Genomic DNA, 25,837 nt, shown 5'->3' with positions numbered 1-25,837 from the left:
CCCCATACAACCCTCCTGAAGGAACCTCAGATTTTCGAAGCCGTTGTGTAACAGTCACCATATCTGCTGAAGGCTGAGCTTTCCTCTGGGAGAACCTCTCTTATTTCATTGGAGATGGGAAGGTTCATGAATTCTCGCTGCTCAGGAGCCATGCTGTCATGTGCAATGAAGCTGGATCCGGATGCCAAATTTGCCCCTCGGACATTGTGAGAAGGTCCGGAATGGTTCGCAAGGGAAGAGGAGGAACATGCGACAACAGATGGAGTTCCGTGAACCAGAACTGTTTCGGCCAAGCAGGGGCTATCAAGATCATCTTGCATGGCTCCACCTTGATCTTCCTGATAAGTATCGGGATCATTGGAATGGGGGAAAAGCGTAAACAAATGTCCCTGACCAGGCTATCAAAAGTGCATTCCCCAATGATCCCTGATTGTGAAGCCTGCTTACATAAGACCAGCATTTCTTGTTGGTCGGCGTGGCAAATAGATCTATTGCAGGCTTGCCCCACTGTTGGAAAACCTTGTCCAGAACTCTCTGGTTTAGTTCCCACTCATGACTGACAGAGGATAGCCTGCTTAGTCTGTCGGCATTTTCGTTTAAGATCTCTGGCAGATGTTCCGCCTGCAGTGAAATCCCGTGAAGAATCGCCCATTCCCAGATTTCTTGAGCTTCCTGAGATAACGGGAGAGACCTGGTTCCTCCTTCCTTGTTTATATAATGCATGGCCGTGGTGTTGTCCGTCCGGATGAGAACCTTCGAACCTCCTAGTCGAGAGAGAAAAGCTTGAAGAGCCAGCTTGATCGCCCTGAGTTCTAAGAGATTGATGTGAAGCTGACGGTTCTGAGGTAACAAATATCCACTGACATGCAGATCCTGAAGTATTGCCCCCCAGCCGTCCAATGACGCATCCGTCGTCACAACCTGAGGAGACGGATCGCTTACGAAGGATAGACCTTGGGACAAGTTCTCCTGCTTTGTCCACCACAAGGCAGCTTTTCTCATTGCCGAGGTGATGGTCACTTTGTCGTCGAACGAACCGTGAATCTGTCTCCACTGGATGTCCAGCTGCTCCTGAAGAGGACGCATCCTCAATCTGCAGTGTGGAATTAGAGGAATGCATGACAAAATCACTCCTAGAAGAGATTTGTAACGGCGTACTGAAAGACACCTTCTTCTTCTTAAGGCTAGCGCCATGGTTTGCAGTTTTTCTTGCCATTCCAAGGTTGGGAAAGCTTTTTTGAGATTCGAGTCCAAAATGGCCCCCAGGAAGCGTGCAGTCCTGGACGGAACCAGAGATGACTTCTCTTTGTTTAGAGTATGACCCAAATTCTGAAACAGGTTTGTACAAGCATCGACTGCTTCCTTCGCGGCCTCCCTGGATGGAGCCTTCAACAACCAGTTGTCCAGGTAAGGGAAGACTTGAAAGTGATTCCTCCGTAGAAACGCTGCCACTGGTGCCAGCACCTTTGTGAAGATTCTTGGGGCTGAACGAAGACCGAAGGGTAAAACCCTGAATTGAAAGTGGCTCTTGGCTACTGTAAATCGTAGAAACCTTCTGTGTGCTGGGTGAATCGGTATGTGAAAGAACGCATCTTCGAGATCGAGAGTGGCCATGAAATCCCCTGGATTGATGAGACGTAGTATGTCTTGAAGTGAGACCATCCGGAAAAATAGGGAGATGAGATAGGTGTTGAGCTCCCTGAGATCTAAAATGGGGCGCCATTTCTCTAGCATCTTCCTTATCAGGAAGAACCTGGAATAGAATCCTTCTCCTCTTTGGGCGGAGGGAACCGGCTCCATAGCACCTTTCATGAGCATCTGAAGAACTTCGAGCCGCAGAAGACGCAGATGTTTCGATGGGATGGCGGTCAGGGGCTTGGATGGTGGGATTTGTGTAAATTCCAAAGTATGGCCCTTTCGAATGATGTTTAGCACCCAACGGTCTGATGTTATCCTGGACCAATTCTGAAGGTATTGAGACACCCTGCCTCCTACTGATGATCTTGCGGAGGTGGGCACAGTAGAAAGAGCCAGGAGGCCGCTATTGTCTCTTGGACGTTTCACGTCCTTGGCGAGTTTGCTTTCCTCTATTATTAGTTCTTGAGAAATTCGAGGACTGGCCTTGTCTTTGCTGATAAGGCTGGCGGTACTGTTGCGAACCTAAGCCATACGATGAGAACCGTTGCTGCTGGTAAGAGCCTCTGTACGTGGTACTCTTGCCTCTGGAACCTCTGAATGGAGTTTTACGGTACAGAAGCGTACCCAGAGACTTAGCTGTCTCAGTGTCTTTTTTAATGTCCTGGAGAGTGTCATCTATAAACTTTCCAAACAAAAGGTAGATCCAGGATTTTATTCTGGATTTCGGGTCTGAACCAAGTTGCCTAGAGCCATCCCTGGCGACGAAGGACTGCAGCACCAGCCAATGAACGGAAAGCTATAATTTTCATTGACGTTGCTTCCCCTTCATTTTAAATCTTCTTCGCCTCTGTTTTTGATTCTGGAGGCAGTTGATCCAAATGTGGCGAAACGTCACACCATAGTTGGCGATCGTACCTGCCCAATATTGCAAGGCATTTGCTGCCCACACCAAAAGACTAGCTATTAAAGAGAACCTCTTCCCGGTGTTGTCTAACCTCCTACCTTCCTTATCTGGAGGAGTTGTCAAAGGAGCTGAAGGGTTTAGTGACTTCCTTTGTGCCGCTTGTGAAATTACCGAGTCCGGTTTTGGGTGCCCCGTCAAAGACACCGGACCATCATCAGGTGCTTTGTATTTTTTGGCGAGGCGCAGTAGTACAGGGACCACCGTCACTGGATTCTTCATCGCTTTAAGGCCTTCATCCCAAACATGTTGGACAATAGGGATAGATCTAGTAGTCTTTCTATAAGGCTCTTTAAAGTCATATAAAAAACATTTTGTGGCGACAGAAGGCATTGGTAGCTTGAATCTGCCAGCCGCTCTCTCCATCAGCTTATGGAACCCCCTTATATCCGCTGGCGGGGAGTCCACCGGATCCGGACATGGTGAAGCTGGGTCTGGGATGACATACTCGTCCCATTCCACACCTTGATCAGGTCTGCTATCAAAGTTTTGATCCTCATCCGAGGAATCATCATGAGTGTCCAGTGGTATCGAAGGTACCTGTGGAACCAGTGTCTGCGGCTGAGATGTCACCTGAGCCGGCAATTCTGGAGAAACCACTGCAGAAGCCACAGGGACAGGCAGGGTTTGCGAAGTCGGAACAGCAGCAGTCTGTGAACATCTAGATTTGTAATCCTGCAGCATGTTGTGGAGATCCTGCAAGAGAGAAGATGGTACAGACACCATGTCTTGCCTCAAATACTGTTGTGTCTGGGCAGAATGATGATACCCACATTCCTGCTGGTACTCCCCTTCGGAATCCGTTTCCTGGCATTCAACCAGAAGCTGAGATGGACTGTTTGCATAACCATATGAGTCTTGATCGTCATTCTCTGATTCGTCATCATCCTCCTCTAACAGCAAAGCTGGAGACAAGGTGGTAACTCTCCTTGGAGACGTCATGTCAGGTGTAATTCGCCTCATAGAAATAGTAATTCTTTCAGTCAACGACGAAATCGTCAACGATGGAGCTGGTAATACTGCCGTCATAGGCGTCCTCGACGGAGTAGACTTCGTCGCCGAACGAACAATCGTCGACGAGATGGGCGTCGTCGAAGCCGTCGACGACGAGACCGTCGACGCTCCTGCTGTCGTCATTGTCAATGTTGTCGCCATCGAAGCCCTCGACGCCGACACTGTCGTCGTCACCACCGTCGACGAACTCTTTGTCGTTGCTGCCGTCGTCGCTGCCATCGTCGCTGCCATCGTTGACATCTTCTTCGACGTCGCTGACACTGTCGTCGACGACTCCGCCGTCGCCGACGATCCCGTCGACATCGATTGTACCGTGGACGGGCCCGTCGACGGTACCATTTTAAGTTTAGGCTTCACCGCCTTCGTCGACGAACCCTTCGTCGACGAAGTCTTTATCTGCTTCGCCGACGACTTGGAACTTCTGTCAGACTTCCCAGAAGACTGAGAAGAAGGTCTTTTGAAGGCTGGCTCAGTCTTCATCCCAGAAGAAGGTGTAGATGGTCCTTCCTTCTCCTTTTCACCATGGTGAGGAGATTCGACTGGACCCTGGCTCTCAGACTCTCTTTGGGTCTTTTTTGAGGCCTTAGATGGACGCTCCATAGAAGGAGAAGGGGAAACCCTACCCCTTTTGACTGACCTTCTTGTAGATGAGGCTGAAGAAGAGTCTTCACTGTCACTGGAGACTGTGTCTTTTCTGGACTTCAACTTTTGCAGCCAGGTAAGAAGCCTACCATCACGATCCCGGAGGGTCTTGGTAGAAAAGGTGCGACAGATCTTGCAGTCCACAGCCTTATGATCAGGATAGAGGCAATAAATACAATCTTTATGCTTATCCTCAACAATCTTTTCTTGCCACAGGTGGAACATGGCTTGAAAAGGGCCTTCTTCTTCTCCTTATCAGACATCCTGGAAGGGACAGCCAACAATTCTGAAGAGAATTCCTGAAGAAAACTTCTGAAAAGAGTATAGATTGAGCAGAGCTCAAAGGAGACTCCCTAAGCACAACGTGCAGTAGAAAATCTGAGCCTCTGAGGTTCCTTCAGGAGGGTTCTATGGGGTGAGGCTCTTCTGATTGGATTATGCTTAGTTTGGTCGCTTTTACAAAAAGAGGCGGATATGCTACAAAAGGGAATGAGACCTAGGCCTTTTTCTTTCTCCTTTATACCTACTGCTATGTTATTTTGTTACCGAGACTCCCATTCCGACGACCGGGAATGATACAAAAGCATGGGAATCTATGAAAGTTCCAATACTGGGGCAAGGTTTCTTCTGCTGCCCCCTGTCCATTTCATGCAGTTTTGTGCCCCACGGTCTCAGAAGTAGACAACAATGGCCGCCATTTCCTGGCAGTCATTGGAGCACTGCTATTTCGGCCTTGTCCTTTGGCTCCCTGTACCCATTGTACCCTGAGGCTCGGGGGTCACAAAGGCACCTACGGCAATATGAAGTAAGACGGGCTCTGAGAGACATACTTTCTATCATTTCCACTCCCTGATCTCACCCCTTGGCCCCTGGCAGCAAGTCGGAGGCTGTCAGGGGGTAAGGAGTGGGACAATGTGTCAATCATGTGATGTCAGTGAGCAATGGGTGCAGAATAGCACTTCTGCTAACCACGCATTTTAATGCACCAGCACCCGCGGAGACATCCTGCAGCCGCCGAACCTCAGCAGAGTCACGTGCCATGATGTCCCAAACGGACCAGTGCACTGCACGTGCTAGGGTGAAATGAAGCTGCAATGAAGGATTTATATCTATTTTTTCTAAATGGTGGTTTTACTATGATATTATATTGACTTTGTCAGGCCTAGGGCCTTCTTTAACTCTACCTATTTACCCAGACTTTATTTAGGCCAGAAGACCCAACAGAGCATCCTGTTGCATCAGAAATGCCTTGATTGTTACTTCTGACCCAAATAAGTATTTTTTATACTTTTATGGAACATTAGTACATATAGCTGTCCTGTGTGTTTGGAGATAAAGCTAGGCAATGCACAGGCTACTGCTCAGCTGTTGCAAAAATCCACTCGTGATTGAACAATTCTGGTGGTAGGACTTAGGCAAATGGAGTTAGATGTCCCCTACACACAGCAGCTAAGGCTGCCTTTTAATGCGATAACCACGGATCTGTAAAACAAGGGCAACAGAGAAGAACATTGACCTTTTATGGCGAGGTCAAAGCTGGTCACGTGTGGCTCTTCACTGTTAGTTTAATACAAAACTGGATTGTGCGTTCACAGCACCAGAAACCTAGAGCATCACAGAATCTGGGTCACAATTAACAGAATGTACAGAACTGACTTAAAATATGGACTCTGGAGGATAGCATTCGCCAATTAAAAAACGTTTGGTCAGAGATGGAAACTGAAATCAGCCCTGGCTAAAAATATTCAGGCCATCCCCACTCTTCGAGAGGCCAGGACTGGAGATGGGTTAGGGTTTTGGTTCTGCCTGACTGCTGCTGAACTGTTTACATGTGCTGCTGGCAAATGGGGAGGTTGGTCAGGGTGTGTGTGTTTTATACCCTTCCTTTTATCTTTCTAAAATGATTACACAGAGATCAATTTAGTTGCCAATCAATAATGTATTAGATTCTACAGCACTACAAAATTGTATTTAATATAACCTCCAGAAGTTCTACATATAACTGTCACTCGGGTGGATGTGAGAATGCTTCTCCCAATGCAAAAGTGCAGTCTCGTAATATAGAAATGTCGTATCTAGGAAGTTCACAGTCTTTTGTTTTCATCTTATCGATGAATTTTGCATTTGTAATGTCATCTTTTTCTCTTTCAATGTATAAATCGCGCACCGACCATGCGTTCGTTTGCACCTTCTTTTCCCTCTCTACAGACACGCCTCAAACTATCCTCTGTATGCCACGTGATCGGTTGATCTTCTACAGTTCTCCTCCTGGCCCGGACATGAGCGAAACAGCTTTCCATTGGTGCAGCAGGTGCAGTGGCACCGGGCCCGGGGGCCTCACTGAACTCCGATTATTGCTGCGTTTTAATTTAAACTGCAGCCGGATACCCATCCCCTTACTTGCACGAGGGCCCATGACCACACTGGCTACGTCACTGGGCCTTGATGCATCAAATCTAGCCAGTGCTATAGTGCAGCGCACAGCACCAGAAATACCACTGTGAGGAGAACCCTGCCATTTATAATCCAAGTTTGAGCAATCTGGGCGATATTTTCCTTAAAAGGTACATTTTGTTTTCCTCAAAAGTTTATTGGGTGTGTCCTCAAAAATGGATTATGCACTAGGGATGTCGGAGTGATGGCGGAAAGTATACTCTGGGCTGTGACAGGTTCATCTTTATATTTAATCATCCACACACTCACTCACTCACTCATTCTTCCAATCGTGAAGTTACTCATGCATTCATCTATCGTTGCACTCATACATTCATTCATCTATTGAGTCATTCCTGCTGTCACTCATCCACACCACCACTAACACAACACTTGTAACTTGTAAATAAATGAAGTACTTTCACTAATACTAAAACAGGGTCTGCTCGCTATGCCAATGCTTGTTTTTTTAGTTCGCTTTAAAAAAAAAATCATTTAGGCCCTTATAGCCTTGTCTATCCCATTAGAAAATCAGACATACCAGCCAGGCATGTAAAATTAAACCCAGAACATTTGAACTATTCAAGCATAAACCTAGGAAACTTGGGAATATCTTGTTTCCAAAGGAAACAGGCTTCGTAGTCATTCAATATGGTGCTTCTGTAAATGTCAAAAGTCTTTGGATAAACATGGCATCAAAAGCTCTTTTCACTTACCTTTGTATCCAAGGATAGCTACTGTGATTGTCAACATGGCGCACAGGATGTAGAGCAGTATGATTGACAGCTTCTGCGTCCAGTTATTCTTGCACTTGGTGCATGGATTTCCTTCCTGGATCCCTGCAAGAGGAAATAACGTTTATTAGGACTTCCTAGCTGTAGCCGTGTTATATCTAGCAATATGTTACATTGTCTGAGAATTATTTCTGCATTTCGGGGAAGATTTTTGGTTGTCAAAATGTTTGAGCTTTCTAAAAGGTTGTGCATATATTGCAAAAATATTTTTGAGCCCTGAAACTCTGATTTTACAGTTAGCTTCTCCTCTACCACGTCATATAATCTAACATGATTACTTGCGTTGGTGCAACCCGAAATCCTGCAAGAATCTGCAAAGGAGGTAGGAAAGCGTCGGTCTTCCTTAGCTAGGCAAGAGATTTAGCTGGTGGTGGTGGTTTTTCTGAAGAAGATATGTATGTAGGAATAGTATATTATGTCTGAGCTGAAAAGCTACCTTCTCAGATACTCATTGTGGGCAGAAAAGTTGCGATAGTGGGGGTGCTAGCCAGTGACATCAGCTATCTAAAGACAAAGGGTTGTGAAAAATCCAAACCCTACTTAAAGAGTAGGGCCCGATTCACAAAGGGCCTCTGAACTCGTGGCGGAGGCCCCGCAGTCGTGGTGGTGCTGGGGCACTTGCGGCAGAACCTCCGCGTTGCAGTTTTTCATTGCGGAAGTCCCACCACGAGTGTGGCCCCCCCGCCACGACTGCAGGGCCTCCACCACGAGTGCTGATGCCCTTTGTGAATTGGGCCCTAAGTGTACTTAATGAGGAATTCCTGTTTAGACCAAAGGAGAGGGAGTAGTACCATGTCCAATAAGGCATTGTAACAACGTATGGCTAAAATACAAAGTGTAGGTTATTGTCAGGGCCACTGGAATTATGCAGCAGGAGAGGTCCAAATTATGTGACAGGGTTAAGTAAATCCTGCTGCAAAAAAAGCCAAATTATGCGGCATAATGCAGCATATTTTATAATAGTATTACTTAAAAATGTTTAAGTTGGCCACACTGTCTGGGCATTGGTTGCACCTCATTAGTGCCATTTGAATACCCAAATATAGCAATAGGCCACAAAAAAGTGACAAGTCCAGCTTTGCAAAGGGCCATTGACTGCGCTGCAACACGTGTTGCTGCATTTTTAGAAGCTTGTGAACCGTTTGAGCTAGAAACTATTTTTTTTGTTAAAATCTGCAGATTACACGGCAGATGATGGATTATGTGTCAAGTGCGGCTGATCTATATCTATGCGAAAATCGCCGCACAATCGCATAATTCCGGTGGTCCTGGTATTGTCCTCAAATTTGTGCTTGAATAGGAGTTCCAACTGGTGCGAAAATACAGAGCTTTATACCAGCACACATTTTATCAGGTAAAACATGGCTGAATTTGTACGGGGAATACCACAGTATTCTGTGTTTTGAAGCTCCGAGCAGGGTGGCACGTATTGCTAGCAATGCTATCCCTTAATCTCAGGGGCAGATCACGAAATGGGTAGTTAATAGCACACCTTGAAATGATGGTCGCTGTATTTACTGGGAGTGGCATTACCTCCTCGTATACCGTGGGTCTCATGACGAGCCCCCCCCGCCCCCGTGTTTCATTGCTGCAGAAATTTACTGAAATATTTGAAACGTTTAGTTTTTATACCGAGCAGATGTTTTATTTGCAGTGTGCTGTAAAACATTAACATACTGCAGTAGGTTCCTCTCACACTCTCCTGGACCCCAGAACAGGGTCACAAGGGTGAAGTTACAAAATGCCTTTACTTTTGAGTCAAAGGAAGAGTAAACACTGTTAAAAGAATTCTTAGCAGCTGGTCAGATGAAGCCTTTGACATTTGACAGTCTGTCTTTAAATAAACATCACGTGTTGCAAAACAAACATGCAAAAGCCTCATTATTGTTATTTTCTCATCTTGAACTCATTCAAGGTTATCTGTAGGAGATTCACCAACTCCTGCACCCTTAGTTCCGGCACAACTGCCCACTGCTTGTTTGTCTCTCCCATGCTACGCCTGATCTACTAAGGAATTTTTTTGAAACATTTTTATGGGTGTTAATCTAACCCACCTCTCCTGTGGTTCCTCCTTCTTGGTTGGGAGTAGGATTTTCCTTGTGGCGTTTCTCAGCTGCCCACCCACCCACTCACATTACGTCACTGACCCCTTCTCTCAAAGGCTCACGTATGGTATTATTATTGGTGTAGTAATGTTCTCTTGCAGCTTTCTTGAAGGAACAGGGCTGAAGGAAAACCCACAATTTAGGCAGTCAGCAGCAAGAACATGTAGACAGTCCCTGGGGAGGGGAGATGTGGAAGGAAAGGCATACTCCGGGCAGCCTAGTGGTAGAGCAATTTCTTAGCAGATTGTTTGTATAACTGGACTGTCTGGTGGGAGGTTGTGAAGAGGAAGCAAGAGGTTGATGTGGATTCACCACTTGACTTTGGCCCAATATTGGGCACATGCCCAAGAAGGGTCCTCCCATGTGGCCCACCTTTGAGCCTCACCTGATGGATATACATGCCAGCTAGAGGTGCATTCCCTCATTGGGTGAGTAGAGATACCATTGGCCCTGAACTGACACCAGCTAACACTACCATATCACAACCTCCCTTCCTTTCGTCTTCCACTGCAAGTGGTGACAAGGCAACAAATTGGACAGGACTTTCTGCTACAATACATGCATCAGAGATCAGTATGCAACCCAGTGGCGGCTCACACAGGTAACGCTGCGGAGCGGGGTGGTGGGTAGTGGAGTGTGACATACAACAGGAAAGTGGAGAGTAAAGAAATAAATAAGTAAAAGCACATACTTTGAGCTCCACTTTCCCGTCGTATGTCACACTCCACCACCCCCACCCAGCCCCGCCCCGCCAGCCCACAGCGTTACATGTGCGAGCCGCCACTGATGCAACCGTTCTGCAAACAGGCCTCCTGGGTGACAAAGAGCCGCCAAGCTTAAAAAGGGGTCCCAAAAGCATGGTCTATGAACCATAGGGGAAAGTATTGGATTGAAAAAACAAGAAACTACACTGCTTCTTTGGAAACAACTTGTGGTATCTTAAGAGAGGACTGTTCAAGTGTTTGTGACTGTGTGTGTCTAGGCACATGACCCATGCCTGCCATGCCCCATGCACATGAGGGAAAGCCCACTGAAGATAGCAAGAACTGGTTTGAGAGTTCACTAAACATGCTTCTCCGTTATTGTGCAGTGAGTTTCCATACACTTCAGTTGTTATAGCCAACTTCAAGAGGCCTGTAGCAGGACAGTACACACACCCCTATGTGTCTATGAAGATGCCTTTTCATATTTCGGTATTCCAGTGCAATTCAGGGTCGGCAGGCAGCGGGCTGCGCCACAAGGCCTGTCCTGCTTCTGGGAATTTCTCTCAGTTATGTTCTACGCTGATCAGGCGCCTCTATCTTTAGAGAAGGAACCTTGCGCCGATCTGTTCCTTGCTATGTCCTATTGGGACCCAGGGGGAACAGGGCGCGAGCCAGTGTCCCCATGGGATTTTTTGCGCGGTGGAACAATCCACTCGGCACATGGGGTTTCAGGTAGGTTTGGGGGCGGGGTTTAAGGGTAGGATATAAATAGGGGTGCATTTGGTGGGAGGCTAGCTGTGAAGTATTCTTAGCGTTTTCAGTTCGTCTGTGACGCTTACTGCTTTTAGTCAGGATTTAGCTGTATTTTGTGGGGATATTATCTCTTGTTAAAATATGGCGGCATGTGAAGCAGTGCGAGACGCGCTGCGTGTGCTACATGCTGCGGGCCGTACAGACTTGCTGATGCCTGGGGTGTCTGCGGAGGTCATGGAAGGTGTGAGGCGGCTGAAGAGGAACGAAGCAAGAGGCGTTGTGCAGGCGGTGGCGGCGTGCTTACCTTCACACCGAAGAGCTGCTGCCCTCTTTCAGCGTCGGAGGAGTGGTGGCTTGCCAACGAAGCCGTGGGCGCTTTTCCAGGAGGAGCGGCAGCGATAAGCCTGCAACGCAGAGGTGTTCTTCTGTTCCGGTGCCGGTGAGAGTCTCTGGGCAGAGGGGGGCGGTACCCACCCCACGCGTTGGCGGGCTAGGAGAAGAGCCTCGCCTAGGGGTGGGGCTGCCTCTCGGGCACAGTCTGCGTTGTGTCAACAGGGAGGGAGGGAGCGGGGGGGGGGGGATTTAGAGGGGATGAGAGCGCTTCACTCTTTTTGCCTGCTAACTATTCAAATTTAATTCAGGCAAATAAAACACCGAAGTTGCGCACAAAGCATCCAGGTAGTGTCATGGGAGGCGCTTTAATTGATATAGCGCCTCCTGTAAGTTCACACAGGCATACTGCTTCATTAGTTGACTACTCCAGTGATAGTGAGGAAGAGTTTGTGGAGGAACACACTGTTTCTCCTGTACAACAGCAAGCAAGTAATACATGTGCTAGGTTCTCCAACGTTCCAGGGACAGTGTTGTTGGTAGAGCATGCAGTGGTTCTGCAGTCTTCTTTGACTAGAGGGCCCCTTGGTGATAAATCTCAGTCCTCAAGCAGGTGTTCGTTTTCAGCAGGGCAGTTGGAGCCCATAGAGTCAATAGGGAAGGGTTTGGCACTGGAGGAGATGGAGGTGGTTGAATTGTTTCTATCAGTGAGTGTAGAGATACAACACCAGAACATTTCAAGGGGGCATACAGAGGTGAATTTATTTTTCCTACTGTTAAATCTCCCCCGGTTCAGCTGCCCTTTAATTTTGATTAATCTTTTGGGCCACAAGTTGGGCAATGGGTGTGGGTGGAGCATTCTAGTGCCCAGCGGGCTTCGAGTGGCACCTTGGGACAGGGGTCTGGGGGTAGAGCTTTGGAGTTTCCAGCGTCTTTAGGCAGGAGCGGCTTGAAGGTGTCATCATTGGCAGAAGAGCAGACAGCGACTGGAGTTCTCAGTCTTTCGAACATGGAGCAGTTTGCGGTTCTTGGTCAGCAATCTGGCACATAGGGAGGATCAAGTGTGGTTTCACAGTGTACGGCCGGCATTCCGAGCAGATGCCTGTGACCAATTGGAGGTTGTATGATGGAGGGGTGGGGGATGGTGAACTGCCAGGTAGTAGTACACGTGATTTGGATATACAGGAGAAACATTTGGATTACGGTGATGACTATGATTATTTTGGAGAAGGGGTGTTGGGTAACGATATGGTGGACAGTGATGTACAATTGCTGGAACAGGATAATGTGTTTGCGGAGGGAGGGTCAGAGGCAACCAATGTTTTTCATGTGTTGCAGAAGTCAGGAGCGTATAGTGCAACGGACAGGGAGCAGCGACACGGTCATCGTCAACGTGATGATCCGCAAGAGTTTCAGAAGCGCTTCGCTCAGTTATCAACAGGTAAGTCACATTGGTGGGCTTCTTGGTCACAACCCTTGGTTGTTAAACGGAATACACGTTCTGTGGGTGTAGGTGATTTTTCATTGTCCGATGTTGCGGGAGTCTCTTCTGGGGAAGTGGCGGGGACAATGGCTGTACAATCTTCCACGGTTGGTGGTACTGACGGGGTAGACAAGGTTTCAAGTCTAGATAAAAAAGGGGATGGAGGAAGTAATTCTGGCGATGTGCAGGTGGGGGAAGTTACTAATATCCATAAGAAGCTTCCTTATATGGGCATAGCTATACCATTGGGGACGCATCTGTCCATAAGACAAAAAACAGGATTTGGCAACATGAGTTTTTCGATGTGTTTAAACTTCTCCATAGGGACATTCAAGTTAAGGAAGGGTCCAAAGAAGAAGAATGGGAACTTGCTAAACGCCCCAGGGTACCCAAAAATATAGAGAATTGGACGTCAGCGTTTTTGATCTATGCAAGTGTATACAGTGAAAGACATCCAGCCAGGGCAGTTGCATTGTTCAAATACATGGACATGATTAGAAAAGCCCAAATGCATTTTGGTGGTTTTTCACGGCTCAGCTACGATGAGGAATTTCGAGCCAGGATTAGTTTGTTCAACGATAAGTCATGGAGTGATGTCGATTCTGAGCTTTTGCTCAAGTGGATGTCCTCTGCTCAACCGCCCGCCACGATGCGTACAACAAGTGGATTACCAATTACGTACCGGCTCTTGCAGCCGCACCCCGCCCAAATTGGTAAGGGACAGTTTCCAGTATCCGGAGCCTGTTGGATTTTTATTCAGGGTATCTGCACCAGACAGTTTTGTAGATTCAAACATGAATGTTCCCAATGTGGAGGAAAACATGCAATCACGCAATGTTTTACAAATCAAAGGTTTGGGGGGCATGGGAGATTTCAAAGGGGTCGGGGAGCAGTTTTACAACCTGTCCCGAAGGGCTCTACCCCAATTAATCTGTCGGTCATGGAACCTTAGCTGACTGAGCATCCAGATTCTGAGGCTGTATCTAGACTTTATTAGGGTTTCAACAACGGTTTCAGGATTGGTTACCAAGGGCCAAGATATAATCGCTGGTCGGATAACTTGAAATCTGCAAAGGAGTCACCACAGATTGTGCGACAGAAATTGGATGTGGAATTGAGAGCAGGCAGGATAGCAGGTCCATTCTGGCAGTGTCTATTGGTAAACTTGATTGTTTCACCATTGGGTTTGGTACCCAAGAAAATGCCTGGGGAATTTCGGTTAATTCATCATCTCTCGTGGCCAGAAGGTCAATCCATTGTTGCTCTGCTGGTTTGAGGGGAGGAATTTTGGGATAGAAGTGTACTTTTCTATGTAGACAATATGTCTGTAGTAGATCTTATTAATAACCAAAAAGCTAAAGATCTACGTGTTTTACGCTTATTAAGGGTTTCATGTTACAGAGCCTAAGACCAAATATAGTTTTTAGAGCACAACACATTCCAGGCATCAGCAATTCAATAGCATACGCTTTGTCTCGCTTCAATTGGCAGAAAATCCGCAGTTTGGCACCAGGGGCAGACAGCATCAAAACTCCAGTTCCGCAGAACATCTGGGTGCTGGGGGACTGAGGATCGTTGAGTTAATTGAAAAATCTATAGCTCCCTCCACTAGACGAACCTATCAGAAGGCCTGGAACGAATTTTTAAGTAACGGAAATTCAAAAGATTTTGTTGGAAACGCAGATTGTAAAAACGTTTTATTTTGCAGTTTGCGTTACATTTGATTAACAAGGGTTTGTCACATACAACCATTTCTGGGAAATTGGCTGGTATTTCGTTTTACGGCAAATTATGGTGGGTCAAGACCCGGTTGAATATGTTTTATTAAGAAGAATGTTCAAAGGTTTCAGCACTGAGTATACTTATTCTTTGCCTTTACGTGAGCCAATTACTTTTGATCTGTTGCAACAATTGTTGTTACAGTTACCAGTTTGTTGTTATGATGATTGGGAAATTTCTTGTTTCAGATTATGCATGATATGGTTGTTCTTTGGGGCTTTCAGGGTTTCAGAATGAGTGGGTTTAAGGGATCAGGTAGGTGTTCAGAGTAGTGAGGTGCAATTACATGGTGATAAATTGAAAATCTGGTTAAGGAAGTTGAAAACTGACCAACTAGGAAAAGGTAGGTGGGTGCATTTAAAAGGCAGTGGGGTAGCGGATTGCTGTCCTCCGAGGGAGTGGGAGTCTTTCTCTCAATCTGATTTTTTAGAGTCTGGTGTAATCTTTTCTCATGAGAATGGGTCTAGGATTTCCAGTGCCCATCTTTTGGCTGTTTTAAGGAAGGCCTTGGTAAAACTTGGTAAAGACCCTCTTGTTTTCGGGACACACTCATTTCGTATTGGGGAGGCCACAGAGGCGGCCAGGTTGGGTTGGGACGGGGAGGATATCAAACGGATTGGGAGGTGGAAATCTGCATGTTGTGCTAGATATGTCAAGAAATGAACTTGTTGATGTGTACATTGCTTCTTGCTAATTTTGTTTTTCCATCTAGGTTGTGTGACACGTTCAATGTTGTCAAAGATGCACACTTGGATAATTGGACACTCTTTTATTAAATGGGCCGCCGTTTTCGCTGAGCAGCAGATATATGGCAGAGCACTTGGACTACCAAGCAAGGGGCATGAGGTTTTGTGGAAAGGGAAAGGCGGCATGCGTGGGCGGGTTTGTTACCTACGTTAAAAGAGCTTTCTTTAGCACGAGGTTTTCATGACATGTTGATTATCCATTTAGGTAAAAATGACCTAGGGCCTTTGTCGGGCCTATCCCTTATTAAAAAGATGAAACTGGACATTGCGGTTTAAAAAAAGAACTGGTGGGGGGCGTGGCCAAGATGGCGGCGGAGTAGGACGCGTTTCCGAGCCGCTCCGGCGTCGATCCGACATAGCTTCTTACAGCACGGTCCTGAGGGAGCGGATTAGCTTTAAAAGTGCTGCAGAAGTTCCCCTGGCATAGCGGAGTGGTTTGGGCCGTCGGTGGAGCGGAGAGGCATCAGGGACGACCACGAGACCGTCTGAACTCTGAGGCCTGCGCGACCCCGGCCTCGCTTGGTTCCTGGCGCCCGCTATTGGCAGAGGGCAGGCCTCCTGAGATCCCGCCCAGGACCGCCAGCGCTGATTGCAAGTGGAGGAACGCTCCGTGCCCACGGAGCGGTCGATCTAGCTTCCGGTGCGACTTGGGGTGTTCGGCGTTTCTGGCCTGTGGCGTGGAGCGAGCCCACGTGGCGTTGAGGCGGAGGTTCAACGACGCCCAGCAGTGATCATCGAGGGGAGGCCCGGTGAAGCCCGGGTGCCGGCGGGGCTGCTCACGCCGAGGGCGGCTGTGGAAAATCGGCAACAGGTGGGGCCCCGAGCTTGACTGGTGGTGGAGAGTGGTGCCGGACCGGCGGTGGTGTCCGGTGGGCCCAGGCGAGAGCGGATCTGCATGTGATGAAGACGCGGCCTACATGATAGCAGCGGCATTCCTGCATGGCCGCCACTGGACTTCAGGCCGCCAGTACCCTTGTGCACCGGCCGTTGGCTCCTGTGAAGCCTACAAGCACGTGCAGAACGGAGGCCTGGACCGCTGTATGGGTCGTGTGAGTGATTCGGAAGCACTACGGCCTATAGCTTGAGGCCTGGACATTGGGACCGCGGGCCCCGGCTCTGGACTGGAGGTGGAGCGAGCGGCCGGACCCGCCATTTTGTTTGGTCTCTTGGCGCCCGGGCGGAGTGCTGCCCGCAGCAATGTCCAACACGCTGCGCAAGGGGCGCCCGGGGAAGGATGGCGCTTCGAAGTCCTCCCAGCAGCCGGCATCCCCAGGGGCTAGTGGCTCGTCGAAGCAGTCGGACGATGAGGCGCCGGTGACGAAGGCTTTTATGTCCGAAATTTTTGCCTCCATTAAGGAAGACATCTCTGAGCTCCGCGCACAATTGGCGTCCGATCTGCGGGACGTACGGAGGGACGTGGATGGTATAGATGAGAGGGTCGCGACCCTGGAGGACCATGATTTAAGTGTGGCCAAAGACGTACACCTGTTGCAGCAGGATATCATCCGCCTCACCGAACAGAACCTGGACTTGCAGACACACACGGAGGACCTGGAAAATCGTTCCCGCAGGAACAACATCCGCATTCGAGCTGTGCCATGGTGAGGCTGGCGACCTGCGTGGCTATGTTCAGGAGTTGTTCCTACAGATATTGGATGAGGAGGATGTGTGGGAAATTCAGATGGATAGAGTACATAGAGTGGGGTTGCCTAGACGAGGGGGGGGGGCCCTCCTGACATTCTCGTCTGTGTCCATGATTTCCAGGTGAAAGAGCGCATCCTCCGCAAGGCCAGGGCCATCACATCGTTGCAGTTCAGGGACCACCGCCCTCAGCTTTATCAGGACTTAGCGGCCTCTACGCTGCGGAAACGGAGGGAATTCCGTCCAGTGACTGCTTTTTTGAGGGAACGTAACATCGCCTACTCATGGGGTCATCCCTTCAGGATCATCTTCCGGTGGCAGAACCGGCTCGCACAAATTCGCTCACTACAAGTGGCGAAGGACCTTTTGGGCCTGGAGGATGTGCCACCTTCTCAGGGAGCACCCGCTTCCCCATCTCGGAGGCGCCACCGCTCTTCTTCCTGGCACAGAGTGGGCGCTTCACCTGACCGGCGGCGGCTGGATCGCACTACCAGTCTGCAGGAACGGGGCAACGCGGTGGCATCGGTGGCCTCGGCTACCCTGGCTGATACACAGCAAAGTTCCGGAGCAGCGTGACCTCTGCTTTGAAGATGGATCGGCGCCGGAGGGGCTTCGGCCTTCTGGTCTGGGGGTATGGATGTACTTTTGGAGGAGACACCCCTGACCGTGGCCGTGGGGGCTACCGTGTTGGTTCCCCTACCCCACTTCCGGAACGGAAGGCCCCTCGCAAACTTTGGACTTCTGGACACGATGAGTAATTTCTTCGAATTCACTGTTTCTATTGTTTTTTTTCTATGTGGGGGGGTTGGGAGTTGGGGGTTTGGGGTGTTGGGTGGGGGGGGTCCCATGACGGTGGGAAGGGGGGCTGCTGCGTGAATGTTTACTGCTGTGTGTGAGGGCTTCGGATTGGTGTGGGCAGGTTGGAGCTGTGGACGGGGTTGCTGTGGGTGTGTGGGGAGCTTTGGGCTATAATGGGGGGAGATTAGCTGACCCTCTGAAGTTGCCTAGGATCGGAGGGTACCTGAGTACGGGGGTGGGGACCCTTGGGGTGGCAGTGGAGTGTTTTGGGGTCTATTTCTATTATGCAGATTAGCATAGGAACTTGGAACATTAAGGGTATGAATTCACCACAGAAGAGACAGAAGGTGTGGAAATATGTGGTGGATCACCAACTTGATATAGTGGGGTTACAGGAAACCCATCTGGCAAGGAAAGATGAGTTGTGGCTGCGGCACAGGGCATATCCCATTATCTATAGGTCTTCCACTGCCACGAAACATAGGGGGGTGGCTCTCCTTTTCCGAGCTGCGCTTCACTTCCAACCTGTAGAAGTGCGTAACGATAAGGACGGCCGTTGGTTGATGGTCAAAGGGCTCATTCAGGGTCGACTGTGCACCTTTGTGGTGGTGTATCTACCCAACGCTGGTCAGAATAAGTTTTTACAAGATTTGTTGCTGAAGGTTGGGGATTTTGCGGAGGGACATCTGTTTTTGTTGGGGGATTTTAACCTGGTGTGGGACAAGGAGATGGATAGCTCAGGGGGCATAGGGCGGGTACGGGTGTGTTCTCTGCATCAACGCAGCGGGAGGTGGGGGAACTGGGACTGGTTGATGGTTGGCTTTTTTTCCACCCTACTACAAAGGACTACACGTTCTTCTCACACGTACATCACTCCTACTCCCGTTTAGACTCCATATTTCTTGGCCAATCACTGCGCGGGGACATAGTAGATGCTGCCATTCTTGCGATATCCGTTTCGGACCATAGTCTGCTGGTGCTTAGCCTTCGCTGGTCGTCGCCCGGTGCAGTGCAACGGAAGTGGTACTTTCCGGCCTCGGTGATCAGGGACGATACGTCCAGTAAAGATTGCGGCTTGCCATTAGAGAATTTTTTGATCTTAACCCCCCGTCGGATACCTCGCTCTCGAACACGTGGGACGCCTTTAAGGCCTCGATCAGGGGCACGTGTCTAGGCCTCAACTCGCAGCTCAACACCTTGCGGAGGAAGGAACGTGAGGCCCTGGAGGCTGAGGTGGTCGAGCTCGAACGAGCTCACAAACGTAACCCTTCAAGGGTGACCCTCCGTCCACTGACGGCGGTGAGGAGTAAACTAAAGGCGCACTAGAGAGGGTTCCTCGTGGTGCTAGCAGCCGATCTCTGGCGTCTTTTTGGTCCGGTTTCGCTCTTCCTGTCGCATAAACGTTGTCGCTCGCCTCATCACATGAAACGGTAATACTGAATATACAGGACTTGCTGGCGTAAAACTACGATCTCCTCGGGATAAGCCGTTTATGGTCTTTTTAAAGTTTGTTTCTCCTCAGACCACTTTCTATTCCCTGTTTTTACCTGCCTGGCCTCGCATACCCCCACCTCTGCCATCACACCTGCACTTTAATTGTGGCAATTCACCGCGTTTTGCGGGTCCTTCGCCCCTGACTCGTGGCGGCCATCTTGGGTGAGTGGGTTCCATTGCGTCAGCAAGTCCTCTCTCCATCTCGTTAGGAGAGTACTTAGGTAGGCAAGTTTTAGCAGCGCGCCCTATTCCAGCTCGAGCGCTATCTCATGCAGCGCTTGTCTTGTGGCAGCTCTTGTTTTTATTGACCCGTTTTTGCATTTGATTTAAAAATTGCTTTAACAGTTATTCCCTGTTTTTACCTGCCTGGCCTCGCATACCCCCACCTCTGCCATCACACCTGCACTTTAATTATGGCAATTCACCGCGTTTTGCGGGTCCTTCGCCCCTGACTCGTGGCGGCCATCTTGGGTGAGTGGGTTCCAGCGCGTCAGCAAGTCCTCTCTCTATCTCGTTAGGAGAGTACTTAGGTAGGCAAGTTTTAGCAGCGCGCCCTATTCCAGCACGAGCGCTATCTCATGCAGCGCTTGTCTTGTGGCAGCTCTTGTTTTTATTGACCCGTTTTTGCATTTGATTTAAAAATTGCTTTAACAGTTCTTCCCTGTTTTTACTTGCCTGGCCTCGCATAACCCCACCTCTGCCAACACACCTGCACTTTAATTGTGGCAATTCACCGCGTTTTGCGGGTCCTTCGCCCCTGACTCGTGGCGGCCATCTTGGGTGAGTGGGTTCCAGCGCGTCAGCAAGTCCTCTCTCCATCTCGTTAGGAGAGTACTTAGGTAGGCAAGTTTTAGCAGCGCGCCCTATTCCAGCGCGAGCGCTATCTCATGCAGCGCTTGTCTTGTGGCAGCTCTTGTTTTTATTGACCCGTTTTTGCATTTGATTTAAAAATTGCTTTAACAGTTATTCCCTCTTTTTACCTGCCTGGCCTCGCATACCCCCACCTCTGCCATTACACCTTCACTTTATTTGTGGCAATTCACCGCGTTTTGCGGGTCCTTCGCCCCTGACTCGTGGCGGCCATCTTGGGTGAGTGGGTTCCAGCGCGTCAGCAAGTCCTCTCTCCATCTCGTTAGGAGAGTACTTAGGTAGGCAAGTTTTAGCAGCGCGCCCTATTCCAGCGCGAGCGCTATCTCATGCAGCGCTTGTCTTGTGGCAGCTCTTGTTTTTATTGACCCGTTTTTGCATTTGATTTAAAAATTGCTTTAACAGTTATTCCCTGTTTTTACCTGCCTGGCCCCGCATACCCCCACCTCTGCCATTACACCTGCACTTTAATTGTGGCAATTCACCGCGTTTTGCGGGTCCTTCGCCCCTGACTCGTGGCGGCCATCTTGGGTGAGTGGGTTCCAGCGCGTCAGCAAGTCCTCTCTCCATCTCGTTAGGAGAGTACTTAGGTAGCCATGCTAACGCGCAGCGGCCACGCGCAGCGGGGACGCCGGACTGACGCCGGAGTTACGCCAGAGTTCAGCCCGTCTGTGCCCGTCCGGGCCCAGACGGGCCCAGGGCTGGTCTTTATGCCCGATCCACTGGAGCCACCTCACATTCGTATTGGGTATGGGAGGGAGGAACTTATGTCGTGGCGGCCTTTGAAACTCACCACATGCAGATTTGCCCATGAGGGCGGACTTCCGTTCCTACCTTGCGGGGCCTGTATTGCGGGTCAGGATAGGGCCCCTGACAAATCGGTGCTCTCAATAGCATTGCTGAACTGTCGGTCTTTACCCAGTCACGCCACTGAAATTAACTCCCTCATCTTGGACCACAAGTTGGATGTGTTATTTTTAACAGAGACCTGGATTTCCTCCTGCTCAGGACCCGACATGGTGAGAGCACTTCCTCCAGGCTTTCTTATATCACATCTTGACAGACCTGTGGGGCGAGGAAGAGGAATCGCCATCCTTTATAGGGATTCGCTAGTTTGTAAGGTTCAGGACGGAGGGATGAGCGACTGCGAGAGTTGTCAGTTCTCTCTTCGCTTGTCACCTACTGCGTCCTTGGCGGGCCTTCTGGTCTATCGTCCACCGGGGTCTTTGGGGAATTTTCTTAATTCTTTCTTAGAAACAACCGCGCTTCTCGCTTGCTCTACTGGTAACTTTGTAGCTTTGGGTGATTTTAATATCCATCTCGATGACCCCTCCAACTCTCTGGGAATAGATTTGCTAGGCGATCTTAAAGCATTTGGGATCAACTTGGCTAACTCGGGTGCCACACATGGGAAGGGTCACTTGTTGGACCCTATATTTTCAAACTCAGATTGCCTTAAAGTACTATCTACATTGGCTCTACCTTGGACAGACCATTTTTTGGTGCCTGTCCAGTGGCAGTTTGATGCCCCAGTGGCATCGGCTCCCAGGGTATACACCGTGGAAAGAGCCTGCTCCAGGCTCCCAGTGGACACCTGGGCGGTATATCTGGAGGCGTCTCGGCCTCCCCCTGGGTCTAATCCGTTAGTTGCCGATGAGAACTTAAACAACTGGCTCACTAACTCGCTTGATGCTCTCCTCCCCAAGAAGAAACAACTCACCAGGGGTAAGAGAGTGGGATCCGCGCCCTGGTATACACCTGAGCTTAGAACACCGAGGAAGGGCTGCAAGAGGCTGGAGCGGACCTGGAGGAAAGATTGGAGCGAAACGAGCCGGATAGATTATCGGGCGGCTCTTAGTACCTACAAATCCGCAATTCGGGTAGGGAAATCTGTGTTCTTTGAGGAGAGAATAGGCTCTTCTGCCAATTCCTCGAAAGAATCGTTTAGGGTCATCAAAGAACCCTTGAAAGCTCCCGAACCTCAGGTCATTCACGACAATCCACGTGAAAAATGTTCAGAACTCGCCTCCTTCTTTAAAACCAAAATAGATAACATCTTGGCATCTCTTTCTCGGCTAGCCCAGGAGACCCCTTCTGGTGGTAACTTAGGGTCTCAGCCCAGGGTGCGGTCAGCGGAGCTGGCTTCTTTCGGCCCTGTCACTGTGGAAGAAGTTCTCGCAGTCCTGACGACCATGAAAAGTGGTTCTCCAAAAGACCCTGCACCAATGAAATATCTTAAGCAGGTAGCCTCCACCATCGGCGGCCCAGTGACGGATCTTATTAATCTTTCCTTCACCCAAGGAGTGGTGCCCCCCAGTTGGAAGGGAGCGGTTGTCAAGGCTCTCTTGAAGAAGCCTAACCTGGACCCCACCGACCTTGCCAACTTTAGGCCCATTTCCCTGCTCTCCGGCCTTAGCAAGGTGGCGGAGAAGTTGGTGAATAGCCGTCTATCGGGCTTTCTGGAGTCCAACTCCCTTCTGGGCGATTCCCAAACGGGCTTTCGCCCCGGTCAGGGGACCGACACTGCCCTGCTGGCAGTCGTGGAGAATGCCAGGAGTATTTTGGATTCAGGGGGATCGGTGGCAGTGATCCTTCTGGACCTCAGTGCGGCATTTGACACATTAGACCATCAGGTGCTTCTCCAACGGCTGTCGGGGGTGGGGGTCTCCGGGATGGCCCTGAAGTGGCTCGCTTCCTTTTTGGAAGGCCGGACGTTTGAGGTGTGGGAAGGCCACGAGTAGTCATCATCGGTCCCTCTCCAGTGTGGTGTGCCACAGGGCTCATCGTTGAGCCCTACTTTATTTAACATTTACATGGCCCCACTGGAGAGTGTGGTACTGCCTCTGAGTATCAAGATCATCAGCTATGCTGATGATACTCAGTTGGTGGTAGGGCTTCCCCAGTCGGCCCACCATCCCGACCGGCTGCACACGTGTTTGGTTAAGATCTTTACGTGGATGTGTAGCTCTGCACTCAAGCTTAACGGCTTAAAAACCGGAACTGATGATGTTGGGGAACTCCCCTCCCTCCTTACCACCGAGCAGCTGGCCCAGCTGTCTGGGAGCAGCACCCACCCCCAAACAGGAGATCAATAGCTTGGGGGTGTGGTTGGAGCAGGACCTCTCCTTCAAGACACACGCCAAAAAGACCGCAGGCGTGTGCTTTGGTCTGCTCCGATCAGCCCGGAAGATCTTACCACTTCTCCCAGTGGCCTCTAGGAGGTTACTCATCCAGGGGCTCATCATCTCACGGCTGGATTTCAGTAACGCGCTGTTTCTGGGGGCCCCAGAAGCCACCCTAAACAAACTGCAGCAAGTGCAGAATGCAGCCGCCAGGCTCCTGATGGACCTTCCCAGGCGTCAGTCGGCTCGCCCTGCGCTGAGGGCGCTACATTGGCTCCCTGTCAGAGAGAGGGTGAAATTTAAAGCACTCTGTATGGCCCACAAAATTCTGCAGGGGAAAGGCCCACCCATCCTACGGGACATGGTTCAATCCTATAATGCCTCCCGCGCCCTCCGCTCAGATCATCAACACCTGCTGCAAGTTACGAGGGTAAGGAAGGCAAGAACCGGTGGCAGAAGATTTTCCATTAATGTGGCCACACTGTGGAACTCTCTTCCTCTGTATCTGCGCTCGGAAACGAGCTTCTTAGGTTTCCGCAAACTTTTAAAAACTCATCTGTTCCCTGCCTAATTTCGGTGTCTCTTGTTTTGGCGTTTCTCTCTGGATGAGCGCAGGGATGCCCAAGGGTAACCACGCGCGATATAAAACTCATTAATAATAATAATAATAACTACGCCAATAGGGCCGAGCTCACGATCTTGAGACTGGGGCGACAATCCTATTCATGCGGGAACAAGGTGGGTAGGCACTTGGCGCGGCAACTGCGGTATATGAGAGAGCGAGAATATATAAGAGGCATCAGAGAAGCTGCAGGTGTGCAGCAACATCGGGACGAAACGAAGGCGGACATTTTTGGACGCTTTTATGCCGAGTTGTACACGGGAGATAACTTGGGAGCGGAAACCCAAAAAGAGTTCCTGCAACGTTTGCCTCTACCTCGAATATCTATAAAGAATGGAACGAATTATTGGAGGCGCCAATCTCTAGAGAGGAGGTTCTCTCCGCCATCAAAAATTTGAAGTTACACAAGGCCCCGGGTCCGGATGGTTACACCGCGGTTTTTTATAAGACATATGCTACTGAGCTGTGTGACTTTCTAGTGTCTCTCTTTAACGATATGGCGTCATCCGGAGCCTCTACAGGGACTCTGGCCGAGGCGGTGATCACGGTCCTACCGAAACCGGGGAAGGACCCGGCACAATGTGCTTCCTTTCGCCCCATAGCCTTACTTAACATCGACACAAAATTATATTCAGCGATCCTGGCGTGCCGCTTACAGGATTTGATGCCGGCAATTATTCACCCAGACCAGTCTGGCTTTATTAAATGACGCCAGACCCATGATAATACTCGTAGAGTGGTTCACCTAATCGAAAAGGCAGACAGGTTCCGTATTCTGGCTGTGCTTGTGGGCCTGGACGCGGAGAAGGCCTTTGACCGAGTAGATTGGGGCTTTTTGTTTAATACGCTGACGGCTTTTGGCTTTTCTGACAAATTCATCACTATGGTAAGGGCTAACTTTTGCAGTCCACGATCGAGAGTGGCAGTGAATGGCCAGTTGTCGGCCTTCTTCTCACACTCGAGGGGCACCAGACAGGGATGTCCCCTCTCTCCCCTGCTGTTCGCGCTCAGCATTGAGCCCCTGGCGGTGGCGGTGAGGGAACATGAAGGCGTGAGAGGCATACCTTTCACAGCAGAGCAACATAAGATCTCGCTCTTCGCGGACGACATCCTGTTTTCGGTGGCGGACCCGGCAGGTTCCTTGCCTTGCATTAGGGAGATTCTACTTGAATTTGAGGAAGTGGCGGAATTTAAAGTGAATATGGCAAATCATATGTCCTGAATTTGACTCTCTCACAAGCTGACGTGGCTCATGTGCGGCCGTCGACACTATTGGCATGGGCAACTGGATCGATTGTTTATCTGGGAGTCCACCTGACTCCGACGGTGGGCAATTTATTTGCGGCCAACTTCCCACCCCTCTTGACGAAGACCCGGGCCGAATTGGAGAGGTGGAAACCTAAATTCCTGTCCTGGCTAGGTAGGATACACGCGATTAAGATGGTCCTTCTCCCCAAAAATTTATACCTATTCCAGGCCCTGCCTATTCCATTGGATAGCGCCTACTTCCGGCAGCTTAAAACGCAGATACTGCGATTTGTCTGGCAAGGGGGCCGAGCCCGACTGTCTTTCACAGTCTTACGCCGGCCTAGATCGGAGGGCGGAGTGGGTCTGCCGGACCTGCATCTCTATTATAAGGCTGTCCAATTGAGGGTAATGGTGGAATGGTCGCAGCAGTTTTCAGAAAAACATTGGCTGCATATGGACCGGAGTGTGGCTGGCCGGTCCATCTGGGATCTGGCCTGGAAACCGAAGAGGGATCGCCCCTTGAACGCTTATATTAGTACCCCCACGGGTACTACACTGAAGGTCTGGGATACCCTGGCTACTGATGAGCGGTGGACGACTTTTCCATCTCCGTTCACGCCCCTACATTTCAATCCCGCCTTTCCACCGGCGCTTAGTGAGGGG

The 25,837-nt window shown here is 49.8% G+C and overlaps 1 protein-coding gene across 1 annotated transcript in view; it reads right to left on the bottom strand.

The window, feature by feature from the left end:
• The window catches only part of COLEC12 (collectin subfamily member 12), a 567,105-nt gene that overhangs the window by 179,768 nt on the left and 361,500 nt on the right, over positions 1 to 25,837 (bottom strand). The window contains exon 3 of the mRNA XM_086965616.1: positions 7,405 to 7,527. Coding sequence (XP_086821742.1) covers positions 7,405 to 7,527 — 123 coding nt within the window. The remainder of the gene's footprint in view (positions 1 to 7,404; positions 7,528 to 25,837) is intronic.

The sequence above is a fragment of the Lissotriton vulgaris genome, chromosome 4_1 (assembly GCF_964263255.1).
Source record: "Lissotriton vulgaris chromosome 4_1, aLisVul1.2, whole genome shotgun sequence".
In the NCBI taxonomy this organism is placed as follows: Eukaryota; Metazoa; Chordata; class Amphibia; order Caudata; family Salamandridae; genus Lissotriton; species Lissotriton vulgaris.
The sequence above is the reverse complement of the archived record's forward strand: the minus strand, read 5'-3'. Positions and strand labels throughout refer to the sequence as shown.